The sequence below is a fragment of the Taeniopygia guttata genome, chromosome 1A (genome assembly GCF_048771995.1).
Source record: "Taeniopygia guttata chromosome 1A, bTaeGut7.mat, whole genome shotgun sequence".
In the NCBI taxonomy this organism is placed as follows: domain Eukaryota; kingdom Metazoa; phylum Chordata; class Aves; order Passeriformes; family Estrildidae; genus Taeniopygia; species Taeniopygia guttata.
In genome coordinates, this window is record NC_133025.1 from 53,856,200 (window position 1) to 53,882,805 (window position 26,606).

General features: G+C 34.9%; 1 protein-coding gene and 1 long non-coding RNA gene across 4 annotated transcripts in view; one reads left to right on the plus strand and one right to left on the minus strand.

Moving 5' to 3' along the window:
* Window positions 1-1,270: 1,270 nt before the first annotated feature.
* The window catches only part of LOC121469120 (uncharacterized), a 76,516-nt gene continuing 51,180 nt past the window's right edge, over window positions 1,271-26,606 (minus strand). Inside the window, exon 5 of the long non-coding RNA XR_012053571.1 lies at window positions 1,271-8,785. This is a non-coding gene — a long non-coding RNA (uncharacterized lncRNA). The remainder of the gene's footprint in view (window positions 8,786-26,606) is intronic.
* IGF1 (insulin like growth factor 1) overlaps window positions 10,674-26,606 on the plus strand; it is a 55,267-nt gene continuing 39,334 nt past the window's right edge. Inside the window, exons 1-3 of one of the 3 annotated variants that reach the window (XM_072923474.1) lie at window positions 10,674-11,000; window positions 13,413-13,483; window positions 15,254-15,410. In XM_072923474.1, coding sequence (XP_072779575.1) covers window positions 15,260-15,410 — 151 coding nt within the window. In that variant the 5' untranslated portion in view covers window positions 10,674-11,000; window positions 13,413-13,483; window positions 15,254-15,259. The remainder of the gene's footprint in view (window positions 11,001-13,412; window positions 13,484-15,253; window positions 15,411-26,606) is intronic. The other 2 variants (XM_072923475.1, XM_002199813.7) reach the window with 2 other exon arrangements.

The window sequence follows — 26,606 nt, forward strand, 5'->3', positions numbered from 1 at the left end:
TTCCTGAGGATATATTCTTTAAGATAAATGTTTATTTAACATTAGTGACAAGCCTGGACATGTCTATTTATTATAAGTCTAGTAAAATGTACCCTTCTCATTGAATAGTCATTAAATGTCAAGTTTATCTTGGATGACCCTTTGAAATGTGAGCAACTAATAAATAAATGTGTCTTTTTTTGTTGATATAGGTCACTTAATAGTACAGTTTATAAAAAATCAGTCATTTAATGGTATACTTGAATCTGTGTGTGGTTTGCTTTCTTTTTTCTCTTTTGATACTTCTGGTATTAGCTATTTCAGAGTTCCTACAAATTTACTGTAAAAGATCTGTTTGACAATGACAGAAGAAGTTGCCAGCCATGCCAATTATAGTGATTTTGTGGTGTGGGACTTTAGGCCACTGGGAACTAAAGATCCGTGCCAGAAAAAAAAAAAATAAAAAGCTTTTCTAGGCATCTATGTTTCTTTCACAATTGTATTCACATATCCAATTCAAGCTATGGCTCAGTAGTACGTTATCTAAAGAAAGAGATTAGGTTCACATTAGGACTTTTCTGACTACTTGATATTAAGCAGGGATATAGAAGACTTTTTTTTTTTTTTTTTGCCTAGAAAAGTAACATCTGGAACAAATAGAGTCTTTAACTGATTATCATTAACACAATTGTGTTGTGTTCTCAAAAAGCTATTAAAAAGTGTTAACATGGTTACATCATGAACTTCAGCTGGTTCTTATAACACACAGTCAACTCATGCCAGACGTGCACACATATGGATATTCAAAATACTGTATTGTAAGACAAGTTTCTGAGAACATTTTCATTAATATTAGGATTACTTACCAGTTCAAGCAGTTGTTTTGAGGACAGATTTCACTACCCATATAACTCTGAATAGTATTTAAGCTCACATGTAAGCATGTTAACAGTTCTGTGGGTAGTAAGGAAGCCAGCAACCGCTATGAATGAAGAGAAAACACTTTTTTTCCTTTTCGTCAAACCATTCTGTCTCACCTGTTATTCAAACAATGCCTTTTAAAAAGTGGCAGACATGACAAAAAAAAAAATCAAATACAGACTTCATTATAATTGATTATGTCAGAATGTTAAAAATATCTCCCTGTATAAAGCCCAAGTAGTACATGACAGCTCTTTTCTCACTATGCACAGCTTGATGTTCCAGTGCAAGACAGGAAAGAGAATGAAAAACAGCCATCTGCAACTACAAGGATGATATGGGGGACTAGTACCTGTCATTATGACTAGTACCTGTCATTAACACCTGCTTTTGGCATCAGTTTATGCCTTCACACCTTTAGGGAGTATAGAAGTGTTGGTTAAGCCATTTGTTTTTAGGAGACAAACCTCCTTGACAGAGCTTCCCAGCTGTATCATGAGAATGCCCTGATTAGTTTGTCACATATAGTAGTGAGATAGCCAAAGGCCATGTGCTTGCTGAGCTATGAAAGCATTCCATGTGTTTGGAATGAAGATTGCTCTACTCCTTAGCTCAACTGAGAGCCAAAACCCAGTAGTAGTTAGAACATACAAGTTATTTGTACCAATGCTTCTGGATCACATTGGATTTTTTAATGTGCAAGGTCACGAAATGGTTGCCTCCAGGAAAACTGAGACACATAAAAACTCAGGAGGCTGTTTCTCAGGCAATCTTTAGTCAGTGAGTTTCCTGTGACAACATAAGGACAGTGAAACTGAGAAGGGCTTCTGAGTTCCCCAGCAGAGATGTGCATTTTGAGCCTCCAGTCAAGACCTGACCACGTTGTGGACCTTCCTGCTGTGATATCCAAAAAAAGATGGTGACTGGGTTGTCTGCCCAGTAGAGTGTAGGCACAGCCCCCAAACTCAACATTGCTGGTAAGTTTGGCACTGAACTAAATACTGGTTTTCCAGTCTTTGGGCACTACATGCTGTGTGCACACACAGGGAAGTAATAATAATTTTACTAAATAGCAATGAGATACCATTTTCATGGCAGGAGGAGTAAAGTGTGAAGAAAAGAAGTGAGTTCAATGCACAAAGACCGAGAAATTATATGCTTAGTATTCAGAAGGATGTTTTGCAAGCCTGGAAAGTGGTCTTGGAGATGCCAAATATGTGCTCATTCAGGTAGCCTCAAGTCCATACTTTTTGTCCTATTACCAAGAAACAGAGTATTTCCAAAAACATTCAGTTTTCATTCAGGAAAAAAGCTGAATGTGCAGTGGGGGCTGATGAAAGGATTCAGGTGCAACTGCATCTTCTTATCATATCCCGCACTCTGTTTTTCAACCATAATATCCCATTATTAAATTTCAAGTGAAAGGGAGGTTATTTTTATACAGTAACAATGTTATGGATTCTTATGATGGAAGAAATACTGGAAAAATAGGCAAATGTTTTTCCAGCAATGAACAGAACAGCAAGTTTACACATATTGCAATAGACTAGAATAATGTATAGCTATCACAAAAAAGCAGACAGAAAAGCACATAGCATACACTTTGTTTCCCTGTAAACAATGTTTCTGGAATAAGAGTAGAAGAATATGATAAAAATTATCAGTAAATATTAGAATAAAAGAAATAAACTTAATGCACTTATCAGAATAATGTAATCTTCTAAAAAGAGTATCAAAAATATTTCTAGAATTTAAAAAAATCACCTGATTCCAAGCCAATATGTTCCAATCTTGCTAGAGTCCATGGTTCAATTATTAGTACCGAATTTTAGGGCTTCTAATACTAGATAAAAATATTCCAAGCATACACGACACAAAGCTTCAAACATAACTCAGTGTGCCTGTTAAAATTTGCTGGAGTTTTGACAGGTTAATTCTGTACCTGCACTCTTTATGCCAGCTCACATAACAATTACCTTCACCCCTATACTGCAATGAAGAATGAAATACCACACCTCTTTCTGCAACCAGCACAAAACCACATCAGTGCTGAATTCTGCTCTGCCTTATTAGCTGAAATGTGATCTTGTGTTCACAGCTGATCTGGCTCAGATCTGTGATTCTGAATGACCTCGTCCCATATAAATCCACTACAATGACTAAAGCCATAAAAAAAAAAAAAAAAAAGGTCTGTTAAAACATGAATCATTCACCAGAAGACAGAAAAGTATGAAAAATTCCCAAATAAATGCAAGCAAAATATAGGTAGATACTGTGCTTGCATATACACTTTCTTTAATGTCAAATGGAAAAAAAAGAATGGAAATAGAAACTTATAAAGAATGAGAAACTTCAAAATCAAAGATTTTAAGCAAAGATACTAAGCAAAGATTTTTGCTCCACTGATAAAATTTGCTACACAGCCTACCTAGGCTTTTCAAATCTCAGTGTTTTGAAACATTGATAATGTGTGATGATCTCAAAACTGCACCAATATTCAGTTTTTTACCATAAAGCTGATGCTCTTGCCCATAAAAAAAGTTTTTAAAAAGTAACATTTTTTAAAGAAGCAATAATAATCTTTGATGTAGGAAATATCCTATGTAACAAACAAACAAAAAAAAAGCTAGAAAAATAAAGATTTAGGAAACTGAAATATGAGAGCTATAAAGTAGACATAGAAACAGGAAAGTCCTGTTTAAACAGATAACACAGAATACGAAGTAAATGTGCTCTCCTTCTCTTAATCTTTTGTGAGGAAAGCTAAAATTCCAAACAACGAAAGAAAATATCTTATGATTTATTTCTCTTCATCATTTAAACTTCTAGCCCATGATACTCCTCACAGGACTTGACCTTCTTTAACAAAGTTAAAACACGTGTTCTTACTTTCTTCTCTTTTTCATATAACAAAACCTTTATGTACATGATTTTTTACTTTGTTTTTTTTTTTTTTTAATCTAAAATTCTACATAACACAGAAAGAAAAGAAGTTGAACTATCACACAAACCATGCATAGGATCAAAATGATCTTACCAATCTTAAAGGGTAGTTACCACCTACTAGCACCAAAAAAGTCCAGTTAGTGCTGCAGATGCTCATTACCACTGAAAAATACCCCAACCAGTAACCTTGCCAGAAAGGGATTTTTTTTTCTGCACAGGGACATGGTTCAACTTATAGGCAGGTTCAGAGACTCGAAAACATGTCATGCTCATGAGTCTGTTTGTAAAACCAGAACCTAATTCTATAAACCAGTCATATGTCCATATTTAGACTAAGGATTAGTTAACAATTGTTCCCTTACATCCTAAGCAATACATAAGCTGGGCATTGGTGTCTGCCACTTCTTGGGATGCAATTCCCTTTCCAGTTACATTTCACTGTTTTTAGAGATATTACTCCTCTTTTACTTAAGTTCAGATAACAGCCTTGCTTTTTTAAGCAGCATAGTAGTGAAGCATAAACTTTTATCATACCTGGTTGTACTCGTATTGTACAACAATCATTCCAGAAAAAGTTTCGTGAAGTAGGTCTTTGACAAGAACACTTGTGAATGGTGTAATGGCAAAAAAATAAGAAAATAAGTAAAAGGAAGCATCTGTTGGGAATTCTTCCAGCTGTGCTTAACACATTTGGAAGATGACAGAGACATAATATGTGCAAGGCTAACACAGTAGCTTGTCACTTCCTATAAACATACAGAGGTGTTCTTTCAGCCATGATAACGTTTTCCAAAAAATACACAATATAGCTTACTCTGCTTTCCCTCTATGAGTCTCAAAGTACCTGAAGTAACTATTATTCCTATCTCACAGAGAAAAACATGGAACTGGTTGGAGAAACTACTCAAATGGTTAAAAGGTAGAATTCAAAGGTAGAAATTATAATAAGAGCCAAGTTAAATGTAACCATATTTAAGATCTGTTAGAGATCAAAGGTGCATTTATGTTTTAATTCATTTACATACAGGATGCTCTGAAGCCCAGAACCAGAAGTTTGCAAAATTGGTCTCAATGGCCTAAGCTGCCATCACCTTTCAGAAAACCTAAAACCACATCCAATGGCAAAATAAAATTATCAAAGCAAAGCAGTTAAAAATAAAGGGTGTAAAATACATCAAGCTTACTAAGCAGATATTGCTCAGAACCATAAAGTCAATGCACGACTTAAGATCATTCTGCTCTAGTTCAACGTACTTCATATTATAGGATGAAAATAGGGAAAGGACATCAGAATTGGTCATTTATTCAGACAATTCTGTTCAAAACGAAAGTGAAGTCTGTTACAGAGAAGCACTCATGCATCAGAGTCAATATAGCTTTTATTTGGAGTATCTTTGTCCTTCTGTGGGCTCTTTTTAGTATTTAAATTATTCAGTAGTTTCTTGATGAAAGCATAGTTCACCAAAATCTGAGAATTAGAATTAATTAGGTTTATGGGTCTGGGTGAATTTTTTTTCCATTAGCTTTTAATGTTTTGTTCAAAATAAACCAGAGCATCACTATATCAATAAGCCAAACTAGAGGTGATTGATTTATCTGTAACTTCTGTTTGAAGAAAAGATACACAAAAATGTCAGTGACAGAGCTCAGTATTTGAACGTGCAGAACATATTGGCTTCAGTCCACAACACACTGTATAAATTTAATGGGATAAGCCCCTTCTGGGTACTAAATCATGAGAGTGAAGAGAAATGAACCCAGAAGAAATAGTTTTAAGACATATAATAAGCACCAGATTAATTGCACATTAAATACATTTAAAATGGTCAAATTAGATGTTTGTTTTTTTGGGGTTTTTTTTGTTTTGTTTTTTTTTTTTTTTTTTTTTGTTGTTGTTGTTTAGAGACATCTTATTTCATTTCCAAAAAGAGTTTGCTTTTAAGTAGAATAAGGAGTAGTTTCTGAAGTGTCTAACTCACGCAAGTACTCTTCAGGCCAATATAAAATAGATGGACATTTTTTCCATTTTCTTAGAGTGTTTGCTTTGTATGGACATACACAACGTGCTTGTAATAAAATTTGCAGTATTCAGTTTTCTTTACAGTTTTTCAAGTCATCAATTAAAAAAAACCCCACACATAGTCATTGGCATTCATGTGTCTCACAGAAAAAGCAAAATACCATTAAACATATGTGCTAGACTCTTTTTTATAAAAATCTACGAGCCCAGATTTAGCCTTGATGCTAATGATGACTCAGGAAAAAAATCAATATGTCTGTACATTCCTCCTAAATGTGGAAGAAACAGTCTAGGAAATTAAGGGAATATCTAAGGTTATGCATTCTTCTTTATGTGACAGAAGCACTTAAATGAATCGTAGAAATCACCCTTCATACACATTGTATGTTAATGGTTGCCCATCCCAATTCCCACTTATTTTACCTTCTTTCTATGAATGCAAGGACAGAGCTTATGCAATCATATCTCCTAAATTTCTCTCTTTCCTAATTCTGACTTTTTTGCTGCTTTTAGGAATAAGAAAGTAAGCAAATTTTTTGAGCAAAGATGACCTATTTAGGACTTAATATTGGGAAAGTGAGAGCAAGACTACAAACAGCTAAAACTGGGAATTTCCAGTTTAATGGAAAATGCTGGTATTTTGATTATTCTGAATCAGAACAAACTATTTCAAAATTTTCCACAAAGCAGAAATTAAAAAAAATCTAAAAAAATGCTTTCAAAAATGTTGAAACGCATTTTGTTTGAGCTTTTTTATTTTGTTTATATTTATATTGTGTTATATTTAATATTAATTTTCATATTTTGTATTTTTGTTTTACAGTCATAACTATAGCTCATCTCATGAGACAATTAGTGTGTAACTTCCATAATATAATTTTTTTTAACTGTTCAAATTGTGAACATTTATATCTAATAGTTGATGTATATTTCATTTGAGTAGGAAAATAAGATCAATATTTGGCTTTGTATTACTCTCAGCACTTTTGTTTCAGAAACCAAAGAAAACCCCATGTTAACATAAAGCTATCAAAACAGTAGCTAATTTAATTAATGTTATACATTAAAATTTGGAAGTAATTTTGTCTTATTCATCACAGCATTTTCACCATACACCATCAGTTTACAAGTCCATGGATTAATTTTGAGCTGTTACTAACATATTTTTTTTTACCACTCCTGCCTATAAGCCATAATGCTGGACTTTCTCACACATCCAACCTGCTCCTGAAACACTTATGCTTTTCTTGACCAGCAAACATGATGGATTTCAATTTACGTGACCCTCTCTAAAACTTAATCATGAAGCTTGCACTCTCCCTGTGTTGCTCTAATGAGAAACGTTTTTCACGGCACAGCTTTCTCCTTGGTGTCTCTTCAATACTGACAAAGCCATGACAGCTCAGTCTGCATGCCCTCATCCTTCCCATCAAACTTGTTATTTGCATTTCATCTAGTGATGATGCTTCTTAGGTCATCATTATAAAAGGTGTTTGAGGTTTGTTTGGTTTTTTTTTAAAGAGATCTTTAACTCAAATCAATTAGCAAATTTTTTTTTTTTTTTTTACTTCCCAACTTTTAATTTTATGAAAGGAATTTTCCACCATATACTTCACTAATCACTAACTTCAACACAGAATTCCATATTAATAAAATACTCCCCTTCATCTCTTCCTGCAAAGACAAACTTGTCTTGGCCATTTTACATAATGAAGAGCACCTGTTTGCCAGCCACTGTGTTTATTGCCTTCTTCCACCCTCTCTTAAACCATGCCCTATCACCCTCTCAGTGATATCTGTTATAGTGGTGATATCTATTACGATGGTTCTATCTACTAGAGTGCTTCTGTCTTGGTATTCTATCAGAACACTTGTAATTCCAGTGTAAAAAACCAAACAACAGCAGCAAATAATTGCATTTGTTAAGAGTGGTCTAACAGAACAATGCAAGACAAAGGCACACTGGGTCAGGTGTTTTTAGGCATTGTGGCAATGCTCATACCCTTTAAGAAAGGATTTAAGTAGGGACAATATATTAATCAGGATGATTGTGTATTTGCTATCTTCTGTAAAGCAGAGCTGTCCCTGGAAAAACTGGCACTTGATCTATACCATTAGAGCATATTAGTGAAATCATTGGAGTATTAAATACAAAATATGAGGGTCTAGGCATGTTAAATACCTGATTTAATCTCTCACACATTTCATATATCTTTGTGGCTACTATAATTCTGAAGGTTATACTTAAGAAGCCAAGCAAGGATATATATGCTATTACCTTATAATGTAGAATAAGTACACACATTCCAATTAGAAACTTTTTTGATCTGTAAATCTTTTGTAAACACTTTGAAAGCTGCCATAAATGCTGCAGTTTACAGATGCATTTTATTTAAGGGAACATATACAAACAAGTAAGTGTGCAGTCATGCAGTACTTTATTCTAGGTGGTTTAAAAAGTTACTATATTTAACAAGGAAGAAATGAACCAATCTCCAATAGTTAACTGACTGCTATACTGACTAGAATACTACCACCAGCACAGAAGTTATATTTTAGGAAACTAGTGATCCCCAGATCAGTATGATCTAAGGGATATTTAATTTTCTGTTAAAAAAATAAACGGAATCATTTCTTTGTGAAGAAAAGCACTGCACTAAGTCTAAAAATCCCTAATGGAAACCTTCCTTGAATCTCTTCTGTTTTCCTGCCTTTTCACAATACCACTTTAAAACAAGAACCAAAAGAAAGAAGTGCAACAGAACCTTAGGCTGGTCAGGTGCGTTGAGAATAGCTCTGTGGAAGGAACCAGCATTACCAGTTGTTTAGAGATGCTGTGATTCTCTGATTGCCCTGACAGCCCAAAGCTGAATCTTCTGCTTCTTGCTGCTCTCATGACTGAGAGAGGCTTGCTGAAACCTAGGAGAAAGCAAGCAGTGAGGAGTGAGAAGAGCATTTGAAGCCCGGGCAGCAGGGAGGTTATGAAGGAGTGTATTCCTTCTCTTACTTAGGAAGAAAAAGGCAGAAGTGTGATGCACCCATCTGTAGTACTGCAAAAAGCAAAAAAGGGAAAAAAAAAAAAAAAAAAAAAAAGGTAATAATTATCAGAGCTTTCTAATTTGTCTTCCCACACTCTTCTCTGAGCTAGTGGAGTAAGTGATACATGTCCTGTGAGTTGCAGCAGGCTTCATCAAGGATGGTGCCACCGTTCAGTGACCTCTGAAATGCAGAGGAGAGAATAAAACAGAGCAGAACATTAAAACACAGCACCTGCAGTACAAATGTGTATCAGAATACTTGAAATATTAGTACTATCTGCACTAAGCAAACTTACCTCAAAGCCCCCTGTGCTTCTGCCGTTATGGCACATTAGAAGAAATCCCTTCCAAAGATTAATCAGCTTAGCTAACCATACACTGTTTAAAACTGCACAGAGCAGAGTATTAGCCATTCATAGAGGATACAAATAACTAAATATGCCCTTTCTGCCTGGCAAGCACCCTATAGTTCAAGATGGATCTGAAAACTGACAACAGATCCAGGCCAACATGATCTCAATTGTTATTTTCAATAATAAAGTACAGCTAGCACCTCAGCATGCAACCCTCACTTAGTGGAAGCAGACAGGGACAAAATGCAGTGTTCTGAAACATCTTTTATGGAAATCATGCACTGCTTGTGACATGTGTTTGGTCTCTGGAGCTGCAGCCTTGTTTAGTCCTCTACTTTTAAATGTCATCTTCCAAACCCAAAGGGTAACAAGTATAAATTGTGTCTATAAAACAACATCACAACTTTATTCTCCATAGCTAAGTATTGAAATGCAAGCATACATTATAAATAGAAAAACAGCTGGCTTGGAGCACATTGCAAGCCACTAACACAGTTGAGGGATTTGAATGACATCATAACCCGTGAGAGCATGTTGCTGGCCAGCTGGTGTTATTTATAATATACTCATAATTGAGGAAAAATAAAAAGTCAGAAGTTAAGTATGGCAGAACTAATAAAGTTGAATTCTCTCTTTCTCAGTGTCATTTAAATTGTTATCAAGAGAAATTTGAAGATTACTACTAGAAAGGAGGGGTAATCACCTTATAATTACAACAGCAGATTTAAGATAAACGTTGCGGAAGCCCCCCAAACTGGGCTACTTGTGTTACTATATTCACAGTACTGTAAGTTCTAGGCGATTACATGATTTCTCGTGTGTGGTTATTGAAAAATCACAAAGCTATTTTGCCCTATTTACAAGTAGTTCCCAACAATTCTGTTATTTTTAGCAAATTGCAAACTGCTGTTTTAGGGTTAATCACAGAGAGAGATGGAGATTTTAATTGGTAGTTAGCATATAGGTGTGCCAAGTTTAATAACGTAAAGACACATTAAGGGAAAAGTAGTTAACTGCCTGCCTGCCTTTCTTCACTATATAAATAAAATGCTTATGCTGTTATGCATAAATAAAATGTATATATATATATATATATATATACACACAGGTATGCATATATACAAACATCGCCCATACATATTTAAGTTTTCATATATTTGAAATGCAGACACATACACACATAAATACAAACGCACACACAGCTACCTGAAAGTTAACCAGAATACATTTCTTATTTTTCATGGCAGCACAAGCTCTTTTTGTCTGCTAACTCCTCAGTCACTAATTCACATTCTTTTAAAGGGAAAAAAATATGCTTCTGTGCTCTAGTTTTAAAATGCAAAGGTATGATGTTATTTGTCACCATGCCCAAAAAAGTCCTTACTCGGTAACTTTGCCAGAAGAGGGAGAGAGAGAGAGGCAAATGCTCCCCCAGCTGTTTCCTGTCTACAGTGTCTGTGTAATGTAGATAAATGTGAGGATTTTCTCTAAATCCCTCTTCTGTTTGCTAAATCTCACTGTCACTGCTAAAATCAGAGCAGATAGAGCCTGCGCAATGGAATAAAGTCCTCAATATTGAAATGTGACATTGCTCTCAACATCTCACATCTCTCTGGATTTCTTTTTTCTCATCATTACTGCTAACAAATTCATTTCCAGACTTTGCACTTTCAAGAAGCAATGGAAAAAATCAACAGTCTTTCAACACAATTAGTTAAGTGCTGCTTGTGTGATTTCTTGAAGGTAAATCTTTATTACTATTTTGAATAATTTTTTAGTTTTATTTTGCTGTGTATTGTCTGCTGCTGTCTTGAGGAGTATTGTGCACTTTTCAATAACATTATTTTAGAACTGAGAATTATTTATATATTGCTGAACATGCAATTTTATATGATCTGGAAAATGGCTGTATGTAATAGTTGCAATTACATAGATAACTGTAAGGGTAAACTATTGCAAATACATGTCTTAAATTTCACTTCTATTCAGAGAACTTTGTAATATTTCAGTTATGTCATTATTAAAAGGTCCACTTACATCATTGTCTGTATTGTTAATGAATGCTTCTGAAAACAAGAACTTTTAGCTATTTTCTGCAGGTGCAGGGTTTTATAGGTAAAAGGTATTCACATGTTAAGTTTCTGCAGTTTTATTATACACAATTATAGAGAAAATGTTCATGCTTTCACAAGGAAACTTTTAAGTGATGTTGTCACTGCAGCAATTTTCTGGCAGCATCGTGGCATTTACTTGGTTTTTGCTTTCATAAATTAAAAGTAAATGAGAAGTTCAGTTTGTTTTCTACATTAGAAACCAGCTGCGACTCTTGCTGACCTTGCATATTTGTACAGCTTAAGCAATTGTACATAAAGAAAATGGAAATTCCCTTACATGTTCATCTCCAAGTTTTCCCTTCTAGGGAGGGTTTTCTCAGGAAAGTTTGCATGTGAAGTTTGATGTTATGACCCTATAATTTCTGCACAATAATATAAACTGTCTTAAGGTAAATGTGACTTCAGTAGGTGCATTGACCTCTGTTTCTGTCAATTGGCTCTAGTCCAGCTTTCCATTATCTGCAAATTTATAGCCTTCAAGAACTTTTTTTCCTCTTAGTATTTTGCAAGGATATTTATACAGTTGAAAGAATTATCTTATTTTAATTGCTTAGGGCCTAATCATTTTTTTAAGTTGGTCTTACACTTAAAACACACTTATCTCATTCACTAATGACCTAATTACAGATCTGTAATTGCAAGGGATGAAATCATTCCCTTAATGTATAAATGGGTATCCTTTCCAATATACTTGAAAGAAGAAGGGTTGGGTTTTTTTTTTTTAAGTATTGAGCAAGGCACTAAGAGACATAAAAGTAATGTGCTAGTTCCTCAGCTGTGCATCCTGCCAAGCTTCCTTGGAATCAATGGAACATATTGATTTAGGTTAGCATGTAGCCCAGATTCTTTGCTCAAAGTTAACAGTATTTAAGCCTTGATCCACTCTAGAGTATATATGCTTTGTTTATACAACAATTACTAGTGAATACTGATATCTCGTAATAATTGCACATTTCTACTATGGCTTGATAATCAGGCCCAACCCCTCTGGAATAAAATGTAATTTTGAATATATAACCCTTGATTTCTTGCTGTAGCATATAGTCTCCAAAAAAATATTGCCTCCTCCTTCACAATACTTATAATTCTTGCAGATGTTCTTACATGTTACTAAAATGACCAAGCATGTGAAGAATTCATATACACAACTTGTGTCAAGTGATAATTTGTTAAATGAAGGGGACTTACATAGGAGAATTAAGAAGTGAATGAGATGTAAAGTGTTCATATATGACATTCCTTTGTACTGCTACTCTGTTAAAAGAGGAATGTAGCAAAAGCTGGCTATTTTACTGAAAAAGAGGAAATTCCAGCTGTGAAAATGTGGTCAGTCATTCTATGCAACTAAAAGAAGTGCTTAACCACGCTCATCTTGAACCTTTATTCAATTTCCTAATGTAATTAGATGCTTCAATAAACCCCACCCACACACCAATGCGTTTTCCTTTAAGCTCTCAACTTTCTAGTCAAACTGGTGATAATGTAAATACTCTGCTTGATTGTAGAGAACCTGAAGCAATATTGGATTACAACTTTGTATTTTCTGAACAATATTCCCCTCAGATATAAAGGGGTACTTTGATTTTACCACAAGTATATTGAATCAATTAGTGTTGTGTTTAATTAAAATGATGAAGTAAAGTTGAAGTTTTAAACTATGTTTTGGAATTTGCTTTGATTAAACAGTACTTAATTTATCAAATAATTGATTGAACCCTAGAAGCATGTGGGTCTGTTTTCTTTTCTGCAAAGTTTTTACTTGTTTGAAAGTTCTTGACTGTTGTTAAATTTGGAGATAAAGTTAGAAATTCTCTGTGGTTTATACTGTGCCTTTTTTGGCTTCCACTAAAGGAAAAACAGTAGATAATCTGTTTTGTCATAGTTCAGTGCTGATATTTATCTGAAAATGCAAGCCAGCTGAGAAGTCTTGAAAAATAAAAAATTGTTAAATATCTAAAATTTATGTTTATTACTGGACCAAATGTTATACGAGAACAAATTGTTAAATACATAATGTTCTTGTATTTGTAATGTCTTTCAGCTTTCTGAGGCAGTGTGCTAAACAGCTTTCTGCTTTACCTCCTCAGAACTGGGAACCATCTTAAACTGCAGGTGCATCACATTTATCTTATAAATTCAAAAATATGGCAAAGGAAAAAAGAAATTGTTGATAAGATATGGAATCATTACAGGAAATAGTGTCTCATGTTATAATCATTTATAATCTGATCTTTTTCCATCTGCCATTGAAGTCATGTTCATGCTTTCGAGCTTGTTGGGGTTTGCATGGCAAAGTTTGCTTAAGATGCTTGTCTTTAGAATGGGAAAATAATTTTTTTTTGTTATGTCATGGGATTTATGATATATCATGGGATTTAAAATTGTTCATTATTTTCACAGTGGAAATAAGAGACTCATCCAGCAAAGCACTAAGATCTCTTGCCAAGAAAATAAGAATTTTTAAAAATTATTGACTAAAAAAGGCTCGATCACCCACTGGATCTGATCCCAGTTGATCAGAAAATAGATAACTTCATCTTTTTTTCAAAAGTTCAGTGAAGAAATATCAAAGATTAAATGATCCCTGAAACCCTGAAAGAAACTTTAGGGAAGATGAATCATTTTACTTTCAATACTTTGCACTAGACTGCTGACACAAAACAGTTTTAAGCCAAGTTTAACTGTATGTGGAAGACAGATTTATAACTTCTTACCTGACTGCAATGATAATGTTAACCTTGAAAGAGAATGAAATTAAATGCAGATTTACACCTTTCAAAACTATCATTTTTGGCAAGTGATCTAAACAAGTTCAGAATATGCATTAAACACATTACCCAGTGTCCTGCTACTATACATAAATAGCTTTTCCTAATGTGAAAAGAAAAAGCTATCTTCTTTGCATGTTGGGTAAGAAATTAGGTGTACATAAAGGGATACAAAAAGAGATGGATAAATGGATTGATGAAATTTTACACCCATTGAGGACTGGCCTTTCTTCAGTCATAATCACAGGAACAAGATAGATAGCTTGTAATCAAATGCAAATGAGAAAAGAATTATCAACTCTGTGTAAACCTCATGGCCACAGCTACCTAAAAGGGTATAATGAAAGTCAATTAAGTATAGCTGCTTGCAACAAGTAAAAATACAAATCTGTAATGGATTAAAATTCACACATTTCTCAGATGTTTGCCTGCTAGTAAGAGGAGACTGTAAGAGTCATTGAATGTGGTCTTCTGCTACAGAAAATTCCACATCAACTCCTTAACTTTGGCAAGTTGAACCTGGCAACATTTTTGGTTTGTCCTGGTATTTTCCTTTCTAAGGTGGCCGGAGAACTGTGGAGTACCAATAATGAGCTCTTTTTCTATTGGGCAAAATTTCCTTACAGCAAGTTTAGAGCCATTTATTCTTGTGACAATGTTGACTTTAGTTTAAACAGATCTTCTCCATCATATGCCACCTCCATTTCCCACAGTACATTGGCAGGCACCTGTCATATTGCCTCTTAGCTTATCTGGTCTGAGACAAACCAATTCAAGGTTGTTTTCCTTTTTTCTGTTATTCCAGGCTTCCCTTTGTCTGTCTATTCCACTCTTCCATATTTTGCTTTCCAACAAGCAAATATAAGTCATAGTTATTACAGGGTTCCCTAACTAGATATGACCGTGAATACTCACCAGAATAAATAATCTGTTTCCAAAATACATGGACTAGAACATGTAGGCATTTGCAAAATCATGGGGAGACATTTCCTGATACCATGTTTATAGTCCAAGAAATCACAGTACATATTCATTCTCATTCACAAGGGTGTAGGAGTCATTTTTTGTAAGACTCTTTGGGGAAATTCCGACACTGCTTCTGCTTCCTTGGCAGGTGAAGATGCACACTGTGTCCTACATCCATTTCTTCTACCTTGGCCTGTGTTTGCTTACCTTAACCAGTTCTGTTGCTGCTGGCCCGGAAACACTCTGTGGTGCTGAGCTGGTTGATGCTCTTCAATTCGTGTGTGGAGACAGAGGCTTTTACTTCAGTAAGTCCACCCTTTCTTTCATTTAACTACTAAACACTTTCATGTAATCCATTGGAGTCTGCAACTGCTATAAATGAGTTTACTTATGATCATCCAGACTGCCATCTAGGACTGGTATCCTGTATCTGGAAGATGCTCAAAGCCTTCAGTTACCATAAAGCCTCAGTAAAGAATAAAGTTGTGCCTCTGTTCAACCTCTCTGACTTTCTGATAAATTTTTATTTTCAGACTTGTTATTGTTTTTTGCCACTTTCCAGCTATTGCTATTTCACCTGCTGTGTTACTGCTTTCCACACTGAAATTAAATGAATGAGAGCACATACAAAACCCAAGACACTCATGAGGCAGAACTACATGGACCTGTTATGTCAGACTACTAGTAAACATTTTAATTACACATTGAATCATATTAAAAACACACTAAGCTTCAACATCTGGTTTAAAAAAAATGAAGAGCTGGAAAGCAGCAAGCAGAAAGTTACTGCATCCAAGTATCCACATGCTTCATCATTTAAATACAGGTGGAGAAAATTCATGCATGGTGAGATAATAAAGACTAATACCAGTACAGGCACCAGATAAAATTAACTCTGCAATAGTGAGGATCAAGAAATACTCAAATTTTATGTAACAGAAATCTATTTCTGATTTTCAGCTACTTGCCACATAAAAAACAAAATTAATGAAACCTTTAGGTAGGAATATATTCATTCTGAATACATTCATTAATATACTTTTTCAAAAAACTATAGAATGTTAAGAGGTTCCTATGGCCTCTTAAGCTAGAATTTACTATTAATAACAATACAGGCTTCTCTGATATCCTTGATATTCCTTCATGCCTGAAGCTTCTTGTATTCTATGCTACCATTTTTGGTTTTCTGATCATAACCACCCTATTCCTTTTTATTTCTATTCATAGAGTCATTGCTTTCAATGTTTTCTCCTTGCTTGTGACCAAAACAAATTCAGACTCTTGCACTTCTAAATTACAAAAAAATCCTAATTTCTTCAACATATAAATGGTAGAGATTTTCAGTATGTTCTTGGCACATTTTATTAAAGTTCACTTTTGAAACCTTAGTTTTACATATGCAAAGTAATCCACTATTCACAAAATAACCCTTCTTTTCAATATTCAACACCTCAACTCTTGTGAATAAACACCTACTCCAGGGTGCTGTTTAGCTTAGTATTCTGGTGCTAAACACAGTATTAAAAGTACAGGAATCTCTCATACAAGAATTTACATTTTCCTACAAACTCATCAGGTGTTCATTTATACACCAAAGTCTGTTGCATTTATTAGCAGCGGAGTTAGGGATTATTTGAGTGTCCTATAAATTTTTTATTGCTGGTGTGCATGTAAAGACTCTCATCTCCCCCTCCTGAAAATGAGATAACACATCCTTAGTACAGCAGAGCAACTGTTCTTTTACTGTGTATGTATCTCAGGTGTTTTCTCTAGCAGCAAAATGTTTGCTGCTGGTTCAGAGACCTCTCATGCTTGCTTTCCACCAGAGTAGCTGTTACTGCCCAGCAAGCAGACCTACTGTCAGGTGTACTTTGTGATCCTCAAGGTAAGAGGTCATGTGAAATGCTAATCATTAGCAACAACTCTCTTTGGTTTTAATCTCAGCTGTTCTAAGGTTTCACAATCTGTTTCAAATCTCTACACTAAGCTAGGTCATCCTTAATTTAAAATACCATTATGGGCTTCCAGTGTTCCATAGGAGATCATTACCTTTGCAATCTTGACCTTTATCTGCTGTTAGTTTAGATTTTCTCTTGGGTCTTTGTTGTTTTCTGACACTCTGAGTTGTCACTTGAAGTAGTGTAATGACACCATAAATGTTGACCATGTTTTATATGGAAAACTATGGAAGGTTTTATTTATGAATGACCACCCCGTTTTATGAGTCTTTCACAGTTGCAATCAATAGCCTGCATTTGCATCATTCAACAGGAATGTTATGAAGCTAAAATGTATGTGGCCCCTTGGATGCCAAGTAATGTGTGTGCTCTACCTGCTCTTATTTATGAGGAAGAAATTTAGTCTGTTTAAACCTTCTCTCTCTTATTTGTTAGAGTTCAATCTAAAATACAGAACTAGAGAAAAGTAAGCCCAGTAACATTAGTAAATCAAATTGAGATCCTCATATCAAATGTACTACAGAATGCAGCATACTATTAGAAGTTTAAAAATTTGCTTGATTTCTTGGGACTTTTTAAGAATGCCACATCATTTGCAGAGGTAAAAACCCAATGAAATTTTTCTTTTGTTGTAAAGAGTATATCAATAAAAGTAGTATTTTAAGCCTTCTTTTCTCATACTTTTGTTACTTTAAATAAAGTATAATCAATGGTAGTATTTGCCTTTAACTTGTACAGGAAATAGCTGTGAGGAAAATTTTTTTCTTCCATCATTCTGTATTTCACTAGAGACTCCAAATATAAAGAATACCTTTTGGCTGAGGTAGAATTCTGGTTCAGAGTCAAGGTCAAAGCTTCTGACTATTCCTTGGGAGTTGTGGGTGGAAGTGAAGATAGAAATAATTCTATTACTTTCTGTTGAAACTCTGTACTTCCCAGACACAAGGCTGTATCTATGGCTAGGACTGGAAGACAAAAATTTCCTTTATATAGTCTACTCTGCCCAACTTTCTAGCTCTATAAAAAAACTCTTTACAGCTTCTGAGGAGATGCCCCAGCTGCTTACAGCACACAAGGAGAAGTACTGACTTCAACGGAAAGTCAAATGTAATTTCTACCACTCTTTTGTCTTGAGATAGACTGACAAGGAGCATTTTCCAAAGTGTTTTAGGGGAAAACACAGCACAAAACCCCAAATTGAGCATCTTCTTTTTTTTCTTTGGTCACAGTTAATTCCAACCAGCACTTGCTACTCCTCAGACAGCTTTTGTCTCCTATGATTTACCAGAGAAAAGCAGATTGTTGTCACCTTTTATCTAGGGACATCTCTCTAGAACTTCTGCCCCTCAGGTTCATGTGTGCTAGGTTTTGTTAAGAGAAGGTAACAGAGAACCCGGCCACAGCTACAAAAGTGGCTACATTTAAACACAGCTTTTCTCAATGTTTCTCCAATCTCAAAACCTTTGGATCCAACAGTCATGAAGCCAAGTGGGATGGCTTCAACATTCGCATGAATTTTAATGTCCAGAAAGGTCTACCATGGTATGCTCATTACAAAACAACTGAAAGGAGAGAATGGTGAAAAAACTTAATGGAGAAATTGCAGGAAACGTACAGAATTCCCCCCAAGAGGGGGGAAATTTTTCATGGAATAGTCTAGTCTTATCACAGGAATTTACTTTGTAGATTACTCAAAAACAAATTTCTTCAGAAATGTTGAATTTCCTGAACAATTATTCATTCTTGCTCATGCTGTTTGCTCAGGGCTGTTACTACCATGAGATCTAGTAGTTTGTTCTAAGGAGAAAAGGCTCTTTTATTTTTTATCTAGTTTCCTCTCTGAAAATATACCTTTTCCTTTTACAATATATACATAGCAGTCTTACAACAATACATGAGTGCCAATAAAAAAACTGATTTCTTAATTCCTTAGACATTTTCTAACTGTCATAGTCTTCTAATTTCTAAAGCCCAAGTTAGATGGCAATACTTATTTGAAAACATGACAATCAACTTCGTGAATTAAAACCCCACATTACCTTCTTTTTCTGCTGAAAACAGTGCTTTAGTTTTGTGGCGAATCTTCTGTACCATCACTTGCATAAAAAAGAAAAGATTGAATTTAGGTACCTGAGACACTGGAGCTCCTCTGATATCCTTCAGACAACAGAGCATTATCTAGCACATGCTTCCATGTGTACAGCAATGAATCCCATAAAAGATGGGCTTTTCTATCATCCAGCTTAATGTTCCCTGTGTCAACTGCTTTGAGGAGAATTACTGCAGATTTTTACTACATTTTTTTTTTGTCCACTAAGACAATCAAAAGTGTTTGCTGTCCTTGGGAAAATCCCCTGCTGTGTACAATGTAAGACTATTAGTTTATAATAATCAGAAAATCTGGATAAGCCTGTGAACATAATTTTGGGTAATGAGAGCTGTCATGAGATCCCATTGTTTTGTAGAACTAAGGTATATGTGGAGGAATTGCTGCCTTAGAAAAGAGGAAACAAGTAGCAGAGCATTAGGCAATTATGTTTTGCTTCTCCCATTTCCCTCTAGTTAAGAGCTTCTTGTTTACTTCAGGAAGTCTGCTTTTAAGATGTTATTAAAGTTTTTAGGCCTGTCAAACCTATCAGCATAATTACAAGAGATGGCATGGCACTCAGTTCTTTAAGTACTCCATACCTGTAGGAGCTATGAGTCATTAGCTCCTCTCTGCATCCCTGATTGAGAGGAATGTTAATGTTAGAAGCCCAGCAGAGGCATGCTGAAAGGTTGCCACGGACACACACAGACTCTGGTGTCACTGACAGTCTTACAAATCTTTGCAAACATATGCTGGTCATCTTGGCTGTGTTCACACAGCAAGATCTGAAAGTGTTTTCAAGTTCCTTGGTCTGGCTACATGCCCCATTCATGTCCAAATACTGTATCTATGGAACATTTGAGTGTATTCTTCTATCTATCCCTAGGTTCCTTACCTCTTACAAGAAAGCTGCTCTGGAAAGGAGCTCAGGTATGCTTTAGCCAGGTCTGCAGGGTCAGTGCTCAAGGAACCAGAACTATAGGTGCAGCTACTGATATATCTGTATAAGAAAGAAAACAACAGCTCTGACTTCTGGAATAGTATCACTGTATAGTCAAACAGCTGACACAAGTTTGATGCGTGCTTTGTTGCCCATGGTAGTAAACACTGAGAACGTTCTCTGAAAATAAGAAAAATAATTTGAAAGAATTTTGTCATTTTTTACCATATTAAGAAATGGTAACGAGTTGTTCATAACGGTTAATCTTAGTTTAGTGAGGTTAATCTCCTTAAGTTACCTCCTTAATAACAGAGAGAGAGGCTCTGTCTTCTTTCTCCATGGATTGCAAAGTCTAGGAGGAGTTAACCTCTGATACACACTAAATTTAGTCCCTGCAAACAGGTCTCCTCTACAGCTAGTTTCTCAGGTCACCAAGGATTTTATAATTTTTCAACCTTTTCCTTAAGAGGGACTGCAGTAGTGATGATAATTTTAATGAAGTGAAAAACTAATTGATCAAAATTTCAACAAGAAATATATCTGTAAAAAGTGCCTACTATCAAAACCAAATAAGTACATTTTCTCCAGAAGTTCGATTTATGTATGTCCTTATTAGCTGGTAGATATTAGAGTTGTTAATGCTTTTTATGATGTTTACCTTTTCTTTATGGACTAGACTAAGCTTCAAATTTGGTCTCAAATAACAGAAAGCTGTTACTTGACATTTGATTCCCTAACTGCTAGATGTGTATTTAATACATTGTTTAGTCTCATGTTGGATAAAGTCACTCAAAGAAGCACTTGGCAAGATCAACATTAATTCTTGGCATAGCTGCCCCTCTTACTTTTCCACTGAATCTTAAATACTGAGAAAAACCCTTCCCTGACTTCAGCTCTGGCCCATGCTCTGTGCAATCAGCCAAAACCTTTGCCTATGGACCTCTTCGTTTGTTCTGGTATCAATAAAGGTTTTGTGATTCTTGATCAGCAGCAGCAGGAGTCACAAAGCAAATTATTCCATTTGGCAGAACCACATGCTCCATTAATGAAAATATTTTTGCATTTACTACCTGTGCATGGAGGGCATTCCATGCACAGTGCTCATTCAAAGGCAGAAATTCACAGAGCCGTTTCTCTAGGGCTTATTCAGCACTTTAGCTCTTAAGCACATTTCAAACCCTTTCACATCACTGAAAATCAAATAGAGACTTAAAGCTACCTCGGAGCTTTCTAACAAAGGATGGATCTGGACTTGCTTATTAAACCATATTCTAATATCAGTATTTCCCTGTGACACAAGCATAATTGTTCAAAAATATGACAACAAATGCAAAAGACAACTAACAGTTAAGTAATTTCTCAGTCTAGAAATCAAGACAAATGTATATTTCTTGGATAAATTATGCTAAATTTATCTCTGGTAATAACCACAGGAACTTCAATGTCAAGAGGAAGGAAAAGCCATTAATTCCTACTTTCTATGTGGTGCATTTAGTGCAAAACCATTATGAAAGATAAAGCCCAAATGCTGGGTCTAACTTTTAAGTAATGACAGCCCTATTTCACGTTTGCATCAGTAAATGAGGTTCTGAGAACAAAAAATTCTAACACATCCATAGTCTTTGGAGGGGCATACCATATAATGATGAGTGGGTGAGTCCAGCTTGTGGAAAGTTACTTCAATTCCTACAAAAATCCAGACTTATTCTGAGATACTTGCTGTGTTTTCTGATTGAATCCCATATGCAAAGAAATTTTATGTTTTCAGTATCCTTACTATTACTAGGCAAAGCAGAATGCATTTGCTTATCTCGTGTTAAATCCTTTAATAGTGAAAACTGGAATAGCTTCCTTTTATCAGAGAAACTTTCTAGGGCTCATGTGTCTCCTGCCTTTTTTTTTTTTTTCCCTTCAGTCTACAGCATATTTAAATATTTCCCATCTTATTCTGAAATGCAGCTGTGATCCCAGTCTTCCCATTTATGTAATATATCTCTTCTAGAGTAAGAGGATGCTTCCAGACAGCAGGCCCTTCTGCTTCCTTATGTGCCCATAAAACTATGCAAGTAGAGAAAAAGTGTCCTGTTTAAACATTTCCTTTGGGAAATTATGACTCACACAAACCTGAAATTATGTTTTTATACAGAACTATTTGTATATATTGTTTGTGTCTTTGTGTATTGGGCAGAAATTTACACAAGGCTGAGTATGCAGAAAAAAGAAGGGGTTGGCTCAGACCATTCTGATTCAATCCAGCTCAGTCAACTGTTTTTTTTCTGAAAATAAATATTCTTGAAACACTATTTCTATCTCTAAGAACGTAAACACCTAATACCCCCGAATCCTATAAACAGCAGGTTCGAAGTAAAACAAATCCTACTGAAAATTGGTTTGACTTCAAAAGAAGGGCCATCAACAGCCATATCCTTCTAAGGCAATGGATAAAATCTTAAATAACACACACAAACTCTGTATTTCACAACTCTGTATTTTAAAGAAAATGTTAAAATGTATGGTTTATGGAAAGATATAAAAAGTCTAAGTGTCATGGGGAATATTGTAGGGAAGATGTCATTCTGCTTGTGTATCTGAAAAGATGAGTACATTCCTAGTTATGTTTGAAGGCTGCTCCAGACCACATATAATAAATTCAATATACAAGAGGGATTTTTTTTTTTTTCAGACTTGCATCAACTATACTGAAGGTTTCTTTTAACTCAGCCCACCAAAACAACTGGATATAAGCTTCTACTCTTATAATGAAAGTTTTAAAGCTTCTTTTTATAAGTCTTCATTGATTACTTCAGATTACATGAAAGCTAATAAAGAGATTTATTTCAGGTTAACATAGCAGGTTTAAATTGAATACACTTGTTACCTTGAAACTTCTGTGGATAAATAATAATATTGTTGCAATAATTTGTTTCTACATCCCCCGAATTCCTGAATTACTAGTCAACAGGTCTTCCATGAAAAAAAACTTAGTTTTTCCTACGTATTTCAAGTTTTATGTTTCTTTCCATTAAAGTTTCCAGCCTTTTACAGACATATTTAGTTTGGCAGGAAGAATCTGGTGACTCATAGACTGTAGAAATTTGAGAGCAAGCTACTGAAAATGTATCTAATTTCTTCTTGTGTAATTTGGGAGCAAGCTACTGATAGTATGTCTAATTTTCCTAGCTTAATCAAATGTATTATTGGCAAATACATATCCTGAATAAAAGCCATGTTTATTTCTGAAACATATAGCTAAGATTAAATGGAAAAACACCATATATATTTGCTTTTAGAACACTTCTGTGGTTTTTTTATAATTGTTTCTGGCATATCACTCTAAATAAATGTACACTGCTGAAAAACAGAGGCACTAGTTGAAACAATTTGCATTACAATCCTACTTATATTTTGGAAGTCAGTAATATAAAAGTGTTCCTTATGATGCTTTTTGTTGGTGTTTTTTTGGGGTTTTCTCATTTTTTCAAGAGAGCATAGAGGTGTAGGAAGCATAGGTGATGTTATTATACCTCCGTGATTTATATAGAGAAAGAAAGATAGATGTATTCAAAAAGACATCATCTCTGTTTTATGTTATTGACTGTACCATTCCTTTCGTGTCTTTTCAGACAGAAGACTTTTAAATTCAGACCTTCCTAGACATACATTATTTTAATTTGTCCACATACAGAATTAACTTGCTGAATGATTAACACTGAACAGAGTGTGACCTGAAATAAGGAGAATCTAGTTCAGATTCAGTCCATCTACGTTTGGGCACTTAAATGAGGATTCTGAATTAAGAGTCTACTCAAGTTCATCCTGCAGTCAGTGAGAGGACTAAAAAATTTTCAGGGGCCTCATTAAGTTATGAATTTTCCCTGGGACATTCTCTTATTTCTTCACTAAATTAAGCAAGGAAGCTGTAGCAATTGTATTCTTATGCTTGTTAAGTCAGTTGAGTGAGGACTCTCCATTAGGAACCTAAATTTTGGTGGAATGGATCTGTTTAAAACCACACAATGAACTTCCATGTAGAGGTAAGGATTCACTCATACAGATCCCATTTTAGATCACAGCAAATCCAAGTTTATTTTAGCTGCTATTGTATACTACAGTTAAGCAAAGACCCAGAAAGTGCCTTATGAAGGTAGCACTAGTTAGAGCTGCTCCTCTAGCTCTTAGAAACTCCCAGGCTTTAGTCTAAGTGTGAATCCTGTTGGAGAAAGCACTCCAGTTGGACACAGTAAAAGTGCAAGGGAAAAGCTTATCTATCTTTTCCTTCTTGAGATAACAGATAGAATATACTCTCACGTGTTATAGCAATTAAAACTCCTTCGTGTTTTATTCCTGCAAAACAAGGTGCATTTTTCCATGTATAAATAATGAAACAGTTTTTTACACCGCTGTTCACACAAGATCATTTCTATTCCTATAAGTAGTCACTTCCCAGCAGTTTTTTAAGAAATTACAATAATAATACTTATAACCTACAGAGACAGCTAAATATCAGATGCCATTAAAGAAGGATTTTCTCTATTAGAGGGCTGTGCCTTCTATCATGGTATCATCATGGAGAAAGGACACAGAATGATGCTCAAGTACAGATTTGAGATACTCAGGCGATGAATCATTCAAAGTCAGGTTGGATGGGGCTCTGGTAAACCTGATCTAATTGAAGATGTTCTTGCTAATTGCAGGGAGTTGGATTACATGATCTTTAAAAGTCTCTTCCAACCCAAACTATTTTATCAGTTGGAAGATATAAAATATAGCTACTGCTGACCTAATGAGCTCACCTATGAAAGCAGTAATGTGACTGAGCCAAGAAAGAATCCCACCTGAGGCTGTAAACCATTCAGTGATTTGAAACAACAACAGAAAGCATCTCCATCTTCCTCACTCCAGTACTCCTCTTCATCCAAGGCCATACAGAAAAGCACAGAACCACCTCAAAGGCATTGGCATTTCATGATCTCCTCTAAAGTGATCCCTTTGCAGGGAACAGGAATCGCAGTAGTTAAAGTTTCCAAACCCTCTACAGGGATAGGAACTGTTCTTTAGGTTGTTTAGAACTTGATAACATGTATTGTTTTGAAGCAGAGTAAAAAACAAGCACTAAAATCAAGAAAGAATTATTTATACTCGCTATGAATAAATATGTATATGACTTAGCTTATTTCAAGGTGCTCTCAGTATTGTGCATTGTACTCTTCCCAGATGGTTTGGCTTGAGGAAAATGGGGAAGAAATGATGCTGTCACTACACATTTGCTTTTGCATTTAAAAAACATAAAGGATGTTCTCATATGAGACACAAAAATTATTTCATACACTTAAGGACTTCCACCACTATTTCAGGAATTACATACACTACATTTAATATAGCTATTCCATGATAAAAATTTTAAAATGTGGAATGGTCAATAAAATCTGTTGAATTAAAAAAAAAAGGAAGACATTTTGCAGAATCTCACCCTTGTCTTTCTTTTTGCAAAAAAATAGAATGAAATTCTACAACTGCAGCTACAATGGCATTAAGTCAACTCCCCTAATTTTTCTTTCACAGTCATTTCATTTTAGTTTTTGAAAGCAGTAGGACTTGATGCAATAAAGTACAACTATTTCCTGTTATCACTAAAATGAAGACTAATAAAATGAGCAGAATTCATAAGTGGTGATATTCTTACTGTCTGCTGTTCTTTTCAAATAGAAGTTTATACTCTGATATGAAACAGATGAAATTCAGATCTGTGAAAAAGAACAAAACTTTTTAATAAATAAGGCTTTCCCTGCCCTCATCAAGACTCAAATAACCTGCAACAAATTCTGAATGCAAAAAGATTATATTTGAATTATGAAACAAGTGGAAGTATCTTGTTTATTTTTTATTTTAGGATGCAATGTTTTTAAGGTGTATTTCTACTTTTTCATGTAGCAAAGAGAAAATATTAATAATAAAGAAGGGACAAAGCCAATGCCACAGAAGAAGAAAATAATAATGTTAATAAGTGAGGCTGGCCCTTTCATGGAGTTTCTTCATAATCCAAAATTATAAATCCATGGATACTCACGGTTATCTGTTAACTTCAATTGGCTTTAGTTCAGTTCATTGACGATAGTGGGAATTAGTCTGAGGAATTCTATTTCACAAGTTCTCTGTGCTATGCTCACTAAAGAAAACATCGATCATCAATTTTCCTAGGTCTTTTGGCCATAAGTATCATTACACCACAAATATTTTCCCTTGACTGGATTCCCATTGCTTTCCTACTAGTCACCTGTTTTTTCCTAAGAACTACTCACTGAACTTCTAATATTTTTCTTTCTGTGTATAAATACAGAAAATAAAGGCTCTTTTGAGCAATCAATAGATACTATTTGTTCCTGATTTGAAAAGGGTACATGCACATCAAACAACTCATTTTTAACATTATTCAGACCAACCTGAAAGGCTTGCAGTGTAATTTTAAAGACCATCTACCATTCAGGTCTTCCTAGAATCAGAGAATGTGTAAGTT